At 47.0% G+C, this 14264-nt stretch overlaps 2 protein-coding genes across 4 annotated transcripts in view; both read right to left on the bottom strand.

Annotated features, from left to right (window-relative positions):
* The window catches only part of LOC127744478 (cytochrome c oxidase subunit 1), a 29427-nt gene extending 19753 nt beyond the window's left edge, over nucleotides 1-9674 (bottom strand). For 2 of the 3 annotated variants that reach the window (XM_052256606.1, XM_052256605.1), the window contains exon 1: nucleotides 6408-9674. In XM_052256606.1, coding sequence (XP_052112566.1) covers nucleotides 7744-9327 — 1584 coding nt within the window. In that variant the 5' untranslated portion in view covers nucleotides 9328-9674 and the 3' untranslated portion in view covers nucleotides 6408-7743. Of the gene's footprint in view, nucleotides 1-2654; nucleotides 3154-6407 lie in introns of those variants that run through there. The other variant, XM_052256607.1, reaches the window with a different exon arrangement.
* LOC107472259 (NADH-ubiquinone oxidoreductase chain 1) lies at nucleotides 1187-1573 on the bottom strand. Its single transcript, XM_052256612.1, has one exon. The coding sequence runs from the start codon at nucleotides 1571-1573 to the stop codon at nucleotides 1187-1189; it is 387 nt and encodes a 128-aa protein (XP_052112572.1).
* Nucleotides 9675-14264: the final 4590 nt, after the last annotated feature.

Below are 14264 nucleotides of genomic sequence, written 5' to 3'. Positions count from 1 at the left end.
GGCATTCCTACGTGCTCCTCTTTGCCCCCTACTTAAGAATCCAAAGGTCACCTTTGGCTGTTGTCTTGACGCTTTGGTTACGAAAGTCGTCGGGGTCTAGGTTTGTGGATGGATTTAGTCAGCGAAAGTCCCTCAAACTCAATCAATATCAACAACATGTCGTGACCGGTTAGGCTTGGTTGATTTTGTCAGAAAAGAAAGTAGGTTTCGGGGGTGGGTTCATTGATTAGTACACCTCCGGTGCTGATAAGGTCGGGACCGTGGTCGTCCGTCTCCGGTTTGCCGGCCGATAAGATCTCTGAGATTGACCAGCCAGCTGGGTTGGTTTGGCTATTCCTTTCTATTGAAAAGAAGGAGTCAGCTGTCTGCGCGAGTCATCTTCTTCTAGGCTCCGCTGGACGACACGGCATTCTCGTTTAAATAGAGGCCGGCCGCACTTGTGATGGTTCCCAAAGATCCAATATATATATATATGACCACTTAGGTCTACGTTGCCACGATATTGTTCTATGGAAGCGGGCGGGCTGTTAGAAGTTCGGCCCGGTTTTTTTTGTAGGGGAGGGATTGACCTTTTTAACGCATATTCAGTCGTACCGGCATGGCCCCACTGATTTGTTTTCGATCGGAGCATCAAGCAGCGCAACCCGGTTCTACTTGACTAAGCCCCGTGCTCGTCCAAGGAGGGAGTTTGCTTTACCCAACCCCCTTTTTGATAACAAGGCAGAAACCCCCGACATTAGTTTCGAATGAAGAATAAAGAGTGCCCTGCCCCAGCAAGCACCTACTCCTATCAAAATGAAAAGCGTGACTTTACTAAACAAGCAAGAAAGGCTCTTTACTAATAACATAGAATCCCGCTTGTTGCTTTCTCCGCATGCTTGAGCGCATTAATAGAATACATATATATATAAAAAAAAAGGCTTTACTTGAGTTTTCAATAAGGTAGGTTTCTTACTTAGTGCTTGTGCTAAGGAGCGCTAACGAGCAAGAAAGGGCCCCTTACTCTAAGATAGGCTAAGGTTTGAAGACGCTCGACCAACAACGTAAAGGAAGGGGTGATGTTAGAGTAAGGAGTTTAGGCTTTCGCGCAGCTCAATCCCTTGCTTTGTTCTATAGTAAGGGACCTTTTCAATAAGGCTCGCGTAGGGGCGCTCACGTTTTTTGGCTTACCTAAAATCTTCGATTTTTAAGTTGGTAAAGACCCATCCCTTGTTTCAGTCAGAATGAGTCCCCGGGACCCCGGGACATTGGCTTCCGCCAACAGTGGACTATTAAGGATCGCATCCCGCGCATATTCTACATTATAGCCAGCAACTGATTCAGCTTCCGCTTCTGGGAGATCAAACGGAGCTCGATTTGTTTCTGCTAGACGAGAAATGAAGAACATAACCAATACAGGGAACAAGGGAATACCGGACCATATCTGCTTTTGCGCCATGACAATCTCACTCGAATTACGGGGACCTACACATATTAGTACAGTAGACCGGGGTACCCGGCCAGAACCACACGTGCAAGTTTCCCTGCATGTGGCTCGTCCGCGCTTTCCGAGGCGCAGCCTGTGACTCAGCATGGGTTCCAGGGAAGGGGGCGTCACACTTTCGTGTTTAGAGCATTGTCCGAGTGAATAGGCAGCGCCTACCAAGCAAAGCTTTCTTGAGGAGGCTGGGCTGGTTCCCTTTCGGCGCCCGCATTTTCTTTCTATTTTGGGGCAAGGCAAGCCCCGGGAAAGTATAGGTTGGCTCCCAGCTCCATCTCGGCCGGCATCCAGCTCTCGAGGGGGTGGAGTCCTGGAGCGAACTACTCATTGCTGTCTTGCCCCAACCCAAGGCCGTTAAGGTTGGTGAGGAGCATTGTTTTTAGGGGGGGAAGCGTGGTTGACAAGCCACTTCGAGGAAGCGACTGGAGTGCTTTCATCAAATGATGCATATCATATGGGCTGAGCCATTCCCATCCAAAGTGGTGGCCCGATTCGGCCTGGCCTGGTCGGGAAGAGATTCACATAGAGACTTTTGCTATCCGGGAATCTCTTTCTATGTTAGCTAGCGGGGGCGGGCTTTCCTATGATAGTCCCGCTGCGGCCTCTGTTGGTGGGAATATAGGCCGTCACGTCTCATCTTGACTTGGCTATACTTGTATGTAGCCAGCCATGTTAGCTTCACATGAGAGCCCTTTTTTGAAAGGCTAAAAAAAGGCACTCATCAGTCCCTTTCCTATTCAGCTTTGCCGCCTATTAAGAGAATAGGTCCCGTTCAGCCCGCCTTTATTCATCTATACCAGCTGCCACGCACGACCCAATAGGAACGATTTAAGCGCCCCTCTCTAGATAAGAAGCAGAACGCGCCATCACCTACAGCCCTTTCCTCTGCCGGGGACTTCCACGAAATGAAAACGGGCGGCATCGTCGTATGCTCGACATTGGTTGCCCTGGGTTAAATCCCGGAGCACTCCTATGGCCGATCTGTCACCCAACCCACTAAAAAACAAATAGGCTTGACCCCGTCCCGTTTGGAGAATGACCCTTATGGCATGGCTTAGTCAGTTATTCTCGCAGTTCAGATAAGATTCGGACCGCCACTTCTCTGAAAGCATGGTTCTTGCCTTCCTCTTTCCTCCCCCCTTGGAGCTCGTCCATTCGTTGGGTGATCCCTTGCTCTCACGTTCGAGTGTTTGCTCGTCGTTTAGGCCGGTGAGTGAGAATTCTGCTCATTGCAGTCACCTCCGGGGTTCTTCGCACCTGGATAGTACCAGGACCCTTGTGCCCCGGCCCTTGATCAGATAAATCCGCCCGTCCTATGACCAAAAACGAAAAATGAGCCTTGCGACGAGACGCGGACATTCCCCATGCTGCGGTTCCCTCCGGTCCGTTCCCGGGTTGGGTTAGGGGAACATCCGAGCGATTGCCTTCGCGGATCCAAACGCGCTCACAAGGCGCACAATAAGAATAAGACCAATAGAGACTTCATAAGAGACCATTTGAGCTGCAGATCGTAATGCTCCTAGAAAGGCATATTTCGAATATAGAGGAGTTAAAGTTCCCAACAATCAACGAATGGATCATAACCTTCTTTGAACCGTACGAGCGCGTCCTCTGTCACCCCCCCACCGCGCTTACGGCTCTATACCCCAACCCAACTTGCTCTGGCCCCTTACCTTACCTTAAGCCTCCCTTTCTATTCCTCGGTAAGCGGACCGTGGGAGCATGAGGGGGGGGCGGTATCCGCTTTTGACTGATAGAAAGCATCTATCTTTTGTCCCTCCTGACCGAACCCGAAAAGAATCACTTTATGCCACTTTGTACACTTTAGTGTAGGCACCTTCTTGAAACGTGCCAAGCTGTGGAAGAGAGGTGCCAGGGGAATCAATGCTCTCAGCTGAAACAGGGCTTGAAGCCTTCGAAAAACCTTTCTGCTCTTTTCTTCCTATCGAGTGGCGTCAACCGGACTTCAAAATGGAATAGCTGATCGAGCTCTTTGGTACGCGGCTTTTAAATTGAGCTGTTCTTGCTACTCCCATAAACTAAATAAATTGGGTGGGTAGGATAAGGACTATTATCATACAGCTCTTTTTCTTGCTCTTCCGGTGCCCTTTTATTATATCTTGGCTCGTTGCGCCTGTTTGACCAATGAGAGTCCAGACTGGAGCTCATCTGATTCATTCTTCCGTTTACTCATTCGTCAGTATCGTCAAAAGCAGCTGAACTCAATCCCGATGGCTACCATTACAGTGTCGATTGGCATTCCGCTTCTAAAAAGTTTAGATATACAAAAGATGTGACCATGATTCTATCTTGGTGAGAGTGGCGTGACTTGAAGCTGCACGGAGACCATTTCCTTTTCTTGCTCTCGTGCTGGATGTCATCTCGGCATATCGGTCGGTTTAAGATGAATCCGGGGGAGGGAGAAATCCTCCATTGGCCGTTGACCTTTGATTCTCTTCTCTGAACTTAACTTAGGCTAAGATTGAGTTGAATCCGCCTCTCTTCCGTATTCCTCAGCTCGAGTTTCTGTTGCTCTTGAAGCCCTTTCTTTCCGGCTTCCTTGAGTCAGCTCGGTAGCTAGTCTAGTAAAATAGCCTTTCTTCTCTTCCCTTAACTTAATAGGGGTTGCTCCTTCTTCTCGTCCACTCGGGAATGAAGCCTTACCCTTCGCTACTAACCTGTTAAATGGAGTTGAGCTGGCTACAAAATCCATTGCTTCAGTGATGGTTGCTTCCTCAAATCAAAGATGGGTGGCAGGGTCTTGAGAAAGAGTCCACTGCTGTCCAGTCATAGTCAGTAGGAGCTGCTCCGGCTCAGCTCGATCCAATTTCAAAATGGCTATATTGTCTTATTAATGAGAGAGTTTTTATTTTTTTTCAAAAAGACATTCAATTTATTTTATTCATCAGGGAAAAAAATAAATATTGTCCAAAGTGAAGGACATAAGCGGACAAAAGGTGAGATAAAATAATTAAGTAAACTAAGAAAAAATGGAAAAGTATAACAAACACGGAGCTAGCGTTGAGGACGCAGCAAACGAGCAAGGATTTCTTGGTGTTATTTGGCAGCGTTGGTGGCAATCACTTCCGGTGGAGTAGCTCGTTGTTCAAACACTCTTTAATTTCGGTCCTTCCAGATACTCCATATCAGAATCGCTATGAGAAGAAGCCTACTGCCTCCATTTGGTTGGCATTCTAGAAGACTCACTATTGAACTCCACCAATCAAAGAAGTTGATTATCCTAAATCCAGGTACATATGCATCCATTTCTGCCTTTTGCCATATCAATTTCGCATTTTCACACTGGAACAGACAATGGTTTATTATTTCGTTTTCTTCCTGGCATAATGGGCATGTAGGAGGCGTGTTGGGAAACCTATGGTGGATGAGTTGCAAGACTGGAATTTTTTCATGGAGACATTTTCAGATAAAAATTGTGATCTTCTGAGGTGTGAGCAGTTTCTATAAATTGGACCAAATTCCTCTTTGTTGTATATACTCAGAACACAGCTCAATTAGTTCATGGTAGAACAGGTAAGAAATTCGAGGGGGTAGAATCCTGGAGCAAACTACTCATTGTTGTCTTGCCCCAACCCAAGGCCGTTAAGGTTGGTGAGGAGCATTGTTTTTAGGGGGGGAAGCGTGGTTGACAAGCCACTTCGAGGAAGCGACTGGAGTGCTTTCATCAAATGATGCATATCATATGGGCTGAGCCATTCCCATCCAAAGTGGTGGCCCGATTCGGCCTGGCCTGGTCGGGAAGAGATTCACATAGAGACTTTTGCTATCCGGGAATCTCTTTCTATGTTAGCTAGCGGGGGCGGGCTTTCCTATGATAGTCCCGCTGCGGCCTCTGTTGGTGGGAATATAGGCCGTCACGTCTCATCTTGACTTGGCTATACTTGTATGTAGCCAGCCATGTTAGCTTCACATGAGAGCCCTTTTTTGAAAGGCTAAAAAAAGGCACTCATCAGTCCCTTTCCTATTCAGCTTTGCCGCCTATTAAGAGAATAGGTCCCGTTCAGCCCGCCTTTATTCATCTATACCAGCTGCCACGCACGACCCAATAGGAACGATTTAAGCGCCCCTCTCTAGATAAGAAGCAGAACGCGCCATCACCTACAGCCCTTTCCTCTGCCGGGGACTTCCACGAAATGAAAACGGGCGGCATCGTCGTATGCTCGACATTGGTTGCCCTGGGTTAAATCCCGGAGCACTCCTATGGCCGATCTGTCACCCAACCCACTAAAAAACAAATAGGCTTGACCCCGTCCCGTTTGGAGAATGACCCTTATGGCATGGCTTAGTCAGTTATTCTCGCAGTTCAGATAAGATTCGGACCGCCACTTCTCTGAAAGCATGGTTCTTGCCTTCCTCTTTCCTCCCCCCTTGGAGCTCGTCCATTCGTTGGGTGATCCCTTGCTCTCACGTTCGAGTGTTTGCTCGTCGTTTAGGCCGGTGAGTGAGAATTCTGCTCATTGCAGTCACCTCCGGGGTTCTTCGCACCTGGATAGTACCAGGACCCTTGTGCCCCGGCCCTTGATCAGATAAATCCGCCCGTCCTATGACCAAAAACGAAAAATGAGCCTTGCGACGAGACGCGGACATTCCCCATGCTGCGGTTCCCTCCGGTCCGTTCCCGGGTTGGGTTAGGGGAACATCCGAGCGATTGCCTTCGCGGATCCAAACGCGCTCACAAGGCGCACAATAAGAATAAGACCAATAGAGACTTCATAAGAGACCATTTGAGCTGCAGATCGTAATGCTCCTAGAAAGGCATATTTCGAATATAGAGGAGTTAAAGTTCCCAACAATCAACGAATGGATCATAACCTTCTTTGAACCGTACGAGCGCGTCCTCTGTCACCCCCCCACCGCGCTTACGGCTCTATACCCCAACCCAACTTGCTCTGGCCCCTTACCTTACCTTAAGCCTCCCTTTCTATTCCTCGGTAAGCGGACCGTGGGAGCATGAGGGGGGGGCGGTATCCGCTTTTGACTGATAGAAAGCATCTATCTTTTGTCCCTCCTGACCGAACCCGAAAAGAATCACTTTATGCCACTTTGTACACTTTAGTGTAGGCACCTTCTTGAAACGTGCCAAGCTGTGGAAGAGAGGTGCCAGGGGAATCAATGCTCTCAGCTGAAACAGGGCTTGAAGCCTTCGAAAAACCTTTCTGCTCTTTTCTTCCTATCGAGTGGCGTCAACCGGACTTCAAAATGGAATAGCTGATCGAGCTCTTTGGTACGCGGCTTTTAAATTGAGCTGTTCTTGCTACTCCCATAAACTAAATAAATTGGGTGGGTAGGATAAGGACTATTATCATACAGCTCTTTTTCTTGCTCTTCCGGTGCCCTTTTATTATATCTTGGCTCGTTGCGCCTGTTTGACCAATGAGAGTCCAGACTGGAGCTCATCTGATTCATTCTTCCGTTTACTCATTCGTCAGTATCGTCAAAAGCAGCTGAACTCAATCCCGATGGCTACCATTACAGTGTCGATTGGCATTCCGCTTCTAAAAAGTTTAGATATACAAAAGATGTGACCATGATTCTATCTTGGTGAGAGTGGCGTGACTTGAAGCTGCACGGAGACCATTTCCTTTTCTTGCTCTCGTGCTGGATGTCATCTCGGCATATCGGTCGGTTTAAGATGAATCCGGGGGAGGGAGAAATCCTCCATTGGCCGTTGACCTTTGATTCTCTTCTCTGAACTTAACTTAGGCTAAGATTGAGTTGAATCCGCCTCTCTTCCGTATTCCTCAGCTCGAGTTTCTGTTGCTCTTGAAGCCCTTTCTTTCCGGCTTCCTTGAGTCAGCTCGGTAGCTAGTCTAGTAAAATAGCCTTTCTTCTCTTCCCTTAACTTAATAGGGGTTGCTCCTTCTTCTCGTCCACTCGGGAATGAAGCCTTACCCTTCGCTACTAACCTGTTAAATGGAGTTGAGCTGGCTACAAAATCCATTGCTTCAGTGATGGTTGCTTCCTCAAATCAAAGATGGGTGGCAGGGTCTTGAGAAAGAGTCCACTGCTGTCCAGTCATAGTCAGTAGGAGCTGCTCCGGCTCAGCTCGATCCAATTTCAAAATGGCACTCCGGCCTTGTAGTACCTCGCTATCCTCTGTTGGTAAGTAGCCATTCTGAACTGAGCTTGCTTTCTTAACTCTAAAATTAGGTCGAAGTTGGTCCTCAACTCTTCTTCGTTGGAACCCAAATTTGGAAAAGTTCTGTTAGGTTCTTAGTAGCAGTCGGCGACCTTTTCTTCTTTTACTTCACATAGCTTTTCGTCTCCTTGATAGCTGGAAGTTCTCCAAAAGTATGAAAAGCTGGAGGACTTTGTACCAGCCATTCCAGTGTGGTTGAATTTTGTTCAACAGCCCAAGGAATGTTCGCCTTTGTTATGTTATTTCCACTGCTTGAAGTGATTGTTACGACCACGAAGAAACGACGAATCCCAACTACGGATATATAAGAGCCAAAACTACTAAGGGCATTCCATCCAGCGTAAGCATCTGGATAATCTGGAATGCGACGTGGCATACCCGAAAGCCCTAAGAAATGCATGGGAAAGAGGGTCAGATTCACCCCGAAAAAAGTGATCCAAAAATGGATTTGACCTAAAGTTTCAGGGTATGTCCGACCAAAGATTTTACCCACCCAATAGTGAAATCCTGCAAATAAAGCAAAAACGGCTCCCATAGAAAGTACATAATGGAAATGTGCTACCACATAATAAGTATCATGTAGAGCAATGTCTAGCCCAGAATTAGCCGGGACTATTCCAGTGAGTCCTCCTATGGTGAATAAAAAGATGAACCCTACAGCAAATAACATGGGTGTTTTGTATTGTATCGAGCCCCCCCACATGGTAGCGATCCAACTAAAGATTTTGATTCCTGTGGGGACAGCTATGATCATGGTAGCTGCGGTGAAGTAGGCACGGGTATCAACGTCTAAGCCCACAGTAAACATATGATGAGCCCAAACAAGAAATCCAAGAACACCTATACTGATCATGGCATAAACCATGCCTAGATACCCGAAGACCGGTTTTCCCGAAAAAGTCGAAACGATATGACTTATGATACCGGATCCAGGCAGAATGGGAATATACACCTCTGGATGACCGAAGAACCGAAAGAGATGCTGGTATAATATGGGGTCCCCCCCTCCTGCGGGATCAGAAAAGGTTGTATTAAAGTTTCGATCGGTTAATAACATTGTAATAGCCCCTGCCAGTACCGGAAGTGATAATAAGAGTGGGAATGCTGTTACTGGAACGGACCACACAAATAGGGGTGATCTATGCATAGTCATTCCAGGTCCACGCATGTTGGAGATAGTTGTTATAAAATTTATAGAACCTAAAATGGATGAAACACCAGATAGATGAAGACTAGAAATTGCTGAATCAACTGCTCCTCCAGAATGGCTGGTAATACCACTTAAGGGCGGATAGACCGTCCACCCAGTGCCGCTACCCACTTCTACTAAGGCTGAGCTTAATAGGAGCAAGAGACTTGGTGGCAACAACCAGAATGAAATATTATTTAATCGTGGAAATGCCATGTCAGGTGCACCTATCAGAATCGGAACAGACCAATTACCAGATCCACCTATCATCGCCGGCATAACCATAAAAAAGATCATTAAAAAAGCGTGAGCCGTTATTAAAACATTATAAAGTTGATGATTCCCACCAAGAATTTGATCGCCGGGTCGTGCTAATTCCATACGAATCAATACTGAGAAGCATGTGCCCATCACTCCAGCAATGGCACCGAAGATGAGATATAGAGTCCCTATATCCTTGTGGTTGGTGGAGAACAGCCATCGGACCGGATTTGTCATAAAATGGAGAATCTTTCGTTTCCTTCCTTATCAGAGAGGGGCCCCTTCTTAGGGAGCGGGGCTTTTTTCTTGAAAAAGGGGGAGTGAGAGGGTAAGGAAAGAGGGGTGGGGAAGGCACTAAAAAAAAAAAGGAAAGCCCTCACTTTATTGATGGGAAATTTGGATCCCCTTTTCCTCTCAACCCCTCCCCCCAGGTTCAGGAGAGGGTCAACGCAAGGATCTTACTTCGAAGCAACCGTCTTTTGACCTGAATCTGCCGCCTGGCGGAAGGGACGAGCTTAACGCCCTTGTGGCGGAGCTCGATCGAGTGGAAGAGGGGATTCGGCGCTTGACTGAATCCCCCGCCGACAGTCGCGAATTAGAACTGCGGCGCCTCGCAGAAGTTCTTGGAACACTTGACAGCCGGTTGGAGCAAGCCCGAGCCATGGACTCGGCTCGCGACCAAGCACTGGCCAGGCAGCGGGCGGAACTTAACGCCCAATTGGAACCATTTCTGCAAGGGGAGGTCCAGCTTGCTGCTCGAAGGCAGGCCCTTGCAGAAGCGGTTAATTCCCTTCAGCAACAGCTCCGGGCCCAAGACCAATTCCTTGGAGATTGGGGGTCGAGGAATCAACAACTATAGCTGCACGGGGTACGTTATGATCTATAAACCGTCCCTAACGTCAGATAGGATTTTGGTTGGCTTCGTCGGGAGGCTCGCGTAGTTTGTTACGTCAGCTCCAAAAGGATAAGTTGCGTTGGAATCGATAAAGTTCCGTGGAATTCATAATTGCATAAAAAAAAAGAAAAGGAGTCTTCAACCCTCTCAATCAATAGAGGCTAGATCGGACTAAGGAGAGAGACGGTTGAGTACGGAAGCGAAAGCGGGCTAGCTAAATGCCCGATGAGAAGGCCCTCTTGATCTTCTGGCCATTTCTTCCCATTTGTTCGTTGGAATGCTTGTTCTCCATTAATTTTATTATTAATTTCATTAGATTTACCAAAACAACAATAATTGCGGATCCAATCACAAAATTGTTTTATCATACCTTCTCATGAACATAGTGATCCGCTTTACTGAAGAAAGACTTTTGTTTGTCGGAAATTGCCGGTTGGTTTATCCGGACATGGGAGAAAGATGCACAAACGAAAGAAATAGGAAACAGCATTTCATTTCATACGCAATTCCTCGATCCAATCTCGCACTTGGTCTGATCCTCTTTATTGATGGTCTTAAACCTGAGGTCCGACGTGATGTCATCTCCCAGTCTCCTACTTCCTTGGTACGAGCTGCATCACTGGCTCGTTCATTTGACGAGCGCTACCTGTTACAGAGTTCGGTTGCACGATAAAAAGCAAGGGTGCCTTCCTCATCGATGCGGACCTCTCCGTCCAATTCATCTTCTCCTTCACTTACGTCAACTAAATCTGCATTGCCGCCTCTCCTTCCGTCTCCTCCAACTAAGCCTCTGCCACCAGTGAAGAAATTGTCGGCAGCAGAAATGCAACTGCGACGGGAAAAGGGGTTGTGCTTTACTTGCGACGATAAATTCTCGTGGAAGCACAAATGTCCGAATCGCCAATACATGATTCTGCAGGTGGATGAACCGGATGGCGATGTTTCCTCCTCTGTTGTCGCCGAACCTGTTCCACCTTCCGTCGGATGATTCTCCAACTTTGCATCATTTGTCATTACAAGCTTATCATGGCACTTCTGGCAAATGTACTATCTACTTTTCTGGGTCGATTGCAGGCACCACCGTGCGCATTCTTCTCGATGGTGGCAGTTCTGACAACTTCATTCAGCCTCGAATTGCTCACTATCTGAAGTAGCCAATTGAACCGGTTCCCAACTTAAAAGCAATGGTTGGCAGTGGACAAAGGTTACCTATTGAAGGTCTCATTCATAACTTGGACATTTGCATACAGGGACATCATTTATTCCTCGGTGTCTTTGTTATGCCCTTAGCCGGTTCTGATGTTGTCATGGGCGCTTCGTGGCTCTCAACTCTTGGAGCCCATATAGCTTATTATAGTACAGCATCTTTGAAATTTGACCTTAATGTTTCGTTCAATTACAAGGGGGAAAAAGTCCTCTACCCCTACTGAGGCACAATTCCATAACATCCAACGGTTCCAGGACACAGGTGCGATTGCTGAAGCTTATACATTGACATATTTTGCACTTGACTTGGAATCCGACCCTCTGTCTTCTCTTCCAGAGTCTACACCCTCTGATTTACGTGCCATCCTAACTCGTTATCGGCAGGTCCTTGACACTCCTAAGGGCTTACCAATGCCCCGGCCACATTTCAATCGTTGATGAATTCGGTTTTCCGAGATTTGCTCCGAAAGTGCGTCTTGATATTTTTCGATGATATATTAGTGTTTAGCAAGTCTTGGCCACTGCATTTGGATCACTTGTCCCTCGTTTTGGATCGTCTACAGGCCCATTCTCTCTATGCCAAACCTTCTAAGTACTCCTTTGGACAGACCAAGATAGAGTCTTTGGGCCATGTCGTGTCCGGTTCTGGTGTTGAAATGGACCAACAAAACAAAAGGTGGCAACTGTTTTGGCTTGGCCTACTCCAACTACTAGAACTCTACTTAGGGGATTTTTTGGCCTCACCAGTTATTACCGGCCTTTCATACTAGGCTATGCTCAACTTGCAGGCCCACTCACGACTTTATTACAGAAGGACAAGTTTTCTTGGACTGATGCGGCCCAACATTCTTTTGACGCATTGAAGCTGGCTATGACTCGGGCGCCCGTTCTTGCTTTACCCGACTTTCAGAAACCGTTTGTTGTCGAGACTGATGCATCAGGGTGTGGCATCGGCGCAGTCCTCAGTCAAGACGGCCATCCAATCGCCTATTTTCGAAGAAGCTCTCGCCACGAATGCAATCGAAGTCAGCTTATGTTCGGGAACTCCACGCTATCTCTGAAGCCGTTGCCAAATTCAGACACTACTTGCTTGGACATTTTTTTATCATTCGTACAGATCACAAAAGTTTAAAGCACCTTTCCGAGCAAGTTATTCAAAGGCCAGAACAGGCTACCGAAGCTCATGGGATTTCACTATTCCATCGAATACAAAGCCGGTAAAACGAATCAAGCTGCCGATGCTTTATCACGGGTTTGTTACATGGCACTGACTGTCTCCCATTTTACCTTCGTGGATAACATTTATGCCGCCGTTCGCTCTTCTGTTCCGTTGCAGCTGTTCCGTGAACGCCTTTCTCAAGATCCTGGGGCCTCGGAGGGGTTTTCGATAAAACAGGGGTTGTTATTTTACCATGACCGGCTAGTTTTGTCTGAGGACAATCCAGAGTTACTTCAAACCGTTATTCGCGAATTTCACACCACTCCGGTTGGTGGTCATGCTGGCGTCTTACGCACCTTCCATCGCATAGCGGCTCAGTTCTATTGGAAAGGCATGCGTCAGGATATTCAACGGTTTATTCAGTCTTGTATGGTTTGTCAGCGCGCCAAGTCCTCTCAACTGCACCCTGCTGGGTTATTGTGCCCCCTACCTCTTCCTTCTCAGATATGGGAGGACGTTGCAATGGACTTTATTACGGGACATCCACCATCGCGCGGCTTCACGGTTATAATAGTTGTGGTTGACCGTTTGTCAAAATACGGCCATTTTGCACCCCATCGAGCTAATTACACGAGTTCCCAAGTTGCTGAGACTTTTGTTTCCACTATAGTGAAACTCCATGGCGGGCTATTGTTTCTGATCGTGATAAAGCTTTCACAAGTGCTTTTTGGAAACATTTATGTAAGCTTCATGGTACGTACTACTTTGAATATGAGCTCGTCGTACCACCCGCAAACGGAGGCTTTAAATAAATGTTTGGAGCTGTACCTACGTTGCTTCGTTCATGAGACTCCGCGTTTATGGGTTTCCTACTTGCCTTGGGCTGAGTATTGTTACAACTCGTCCTTCCAGACTTCCATTGGTATGACTCCATTCAGAGCTGTGTATGGTCGTGACCCCCCTGTTCTTCTTAAGTTTCATCCGGACGATGGGGTCCCTTCAGAATTGGAGCAACTGTTAAGAGATCGAGATGCAATACTTTCTCTCCTTAAGCGTAATTTACAGAATGCTCAGACTCGTATGAAACGCTACGCGGATACCAAGCGAAGGGAACTTCATGCCTACCTTGCTTTAAAGCGATATAGAGATAGAGTGATTTATAGTGCTAGGAATGATGAAAATCTCTGTTCTGTTGTCTTTCAGTTCTGAGTTTGACCTTGGTTTAAATGTTATTCGTTCTTTTCATTTCCTGTAAGATTAAAAAAATGTAATTCTTTGTAATTAAACATAATCTCTATCTCTTCCTATCGAGAAGTTCTTTACTTGGAAAGTCAGCATTTGCCATACTTGACTGCGGGTTCACTCCCTTCCTTCTTAGTCTAGCCCAGACCTTTCTAATACATAAGATGTCATAAATACAGAATAAGACTAGGAATCTCGATTAGAAGACTTGCTCCCTACCGGCTACCTGTGACTGGCTGAGAGATTGATTTTCCTTGTACCGCTTTCGGAAATAGAATGGAATCTGGGATCAAAGGAGATTAGGGGATGAGTTCGCACCCACATTCTCTCATAGAGTAGCGACCATAGTGACTAATTGGCAAGGAAGACGCTTGGGGAAAACTCCCTTCATCTAAAAGGAAGGGGTGGCGGATGCTCTTGATTGAAACCCGAAATCCATGCTTTTCCGAACCAGAATCGAAGAGAAAACAAAGTGAACGAAAACTGGTGCGCGTAGAAACGAGAAGTAGACCGAAAGGCCCCAAGAAGGGAAAGGCCCTCAACCCCCACAGCAGAATCTAAAGTCGTTGTTTACCTGCCGCAAGACCTAGAAAAGAGATAGAACAGGGCAGCTGCCCTAGGAATGGAAATTGAGTCACCGAGATCGGTACGGTACGTAGCATAGGACCTCGG

The sequence above is a fragment of the Arachis duranensis genome, unplaced genomic scaffold, assembly GCF_000817695.3.
Source record: "Arachis duranensis cultivar V14167 unplaced genomic scaffold, aradu.V14167.gnm2.J7QH unplaced_Scaffold_36105, whole genome shotgun sequence".
Lineage (NCBI taxonomy): Eukaryota > Viridiplantae > Streptophyta > Magnoliopsida > Fabales > Fabaceae > Arachis > Arachis duranensis.
Note: the sequence above shows the minus strand (reverse complement) of the source record. Positions and strands in the feature narration are given on the sequence as shown.

Coding starts and splice junctions, on each gene's coding strand:
- LOC107472259 (XM_052256612.1), bottom strand. CDS start 1,573: ATGCTGAGTCACAGGCTGCGCCTCGGAAAGCGCGGACGAGCCACATGC.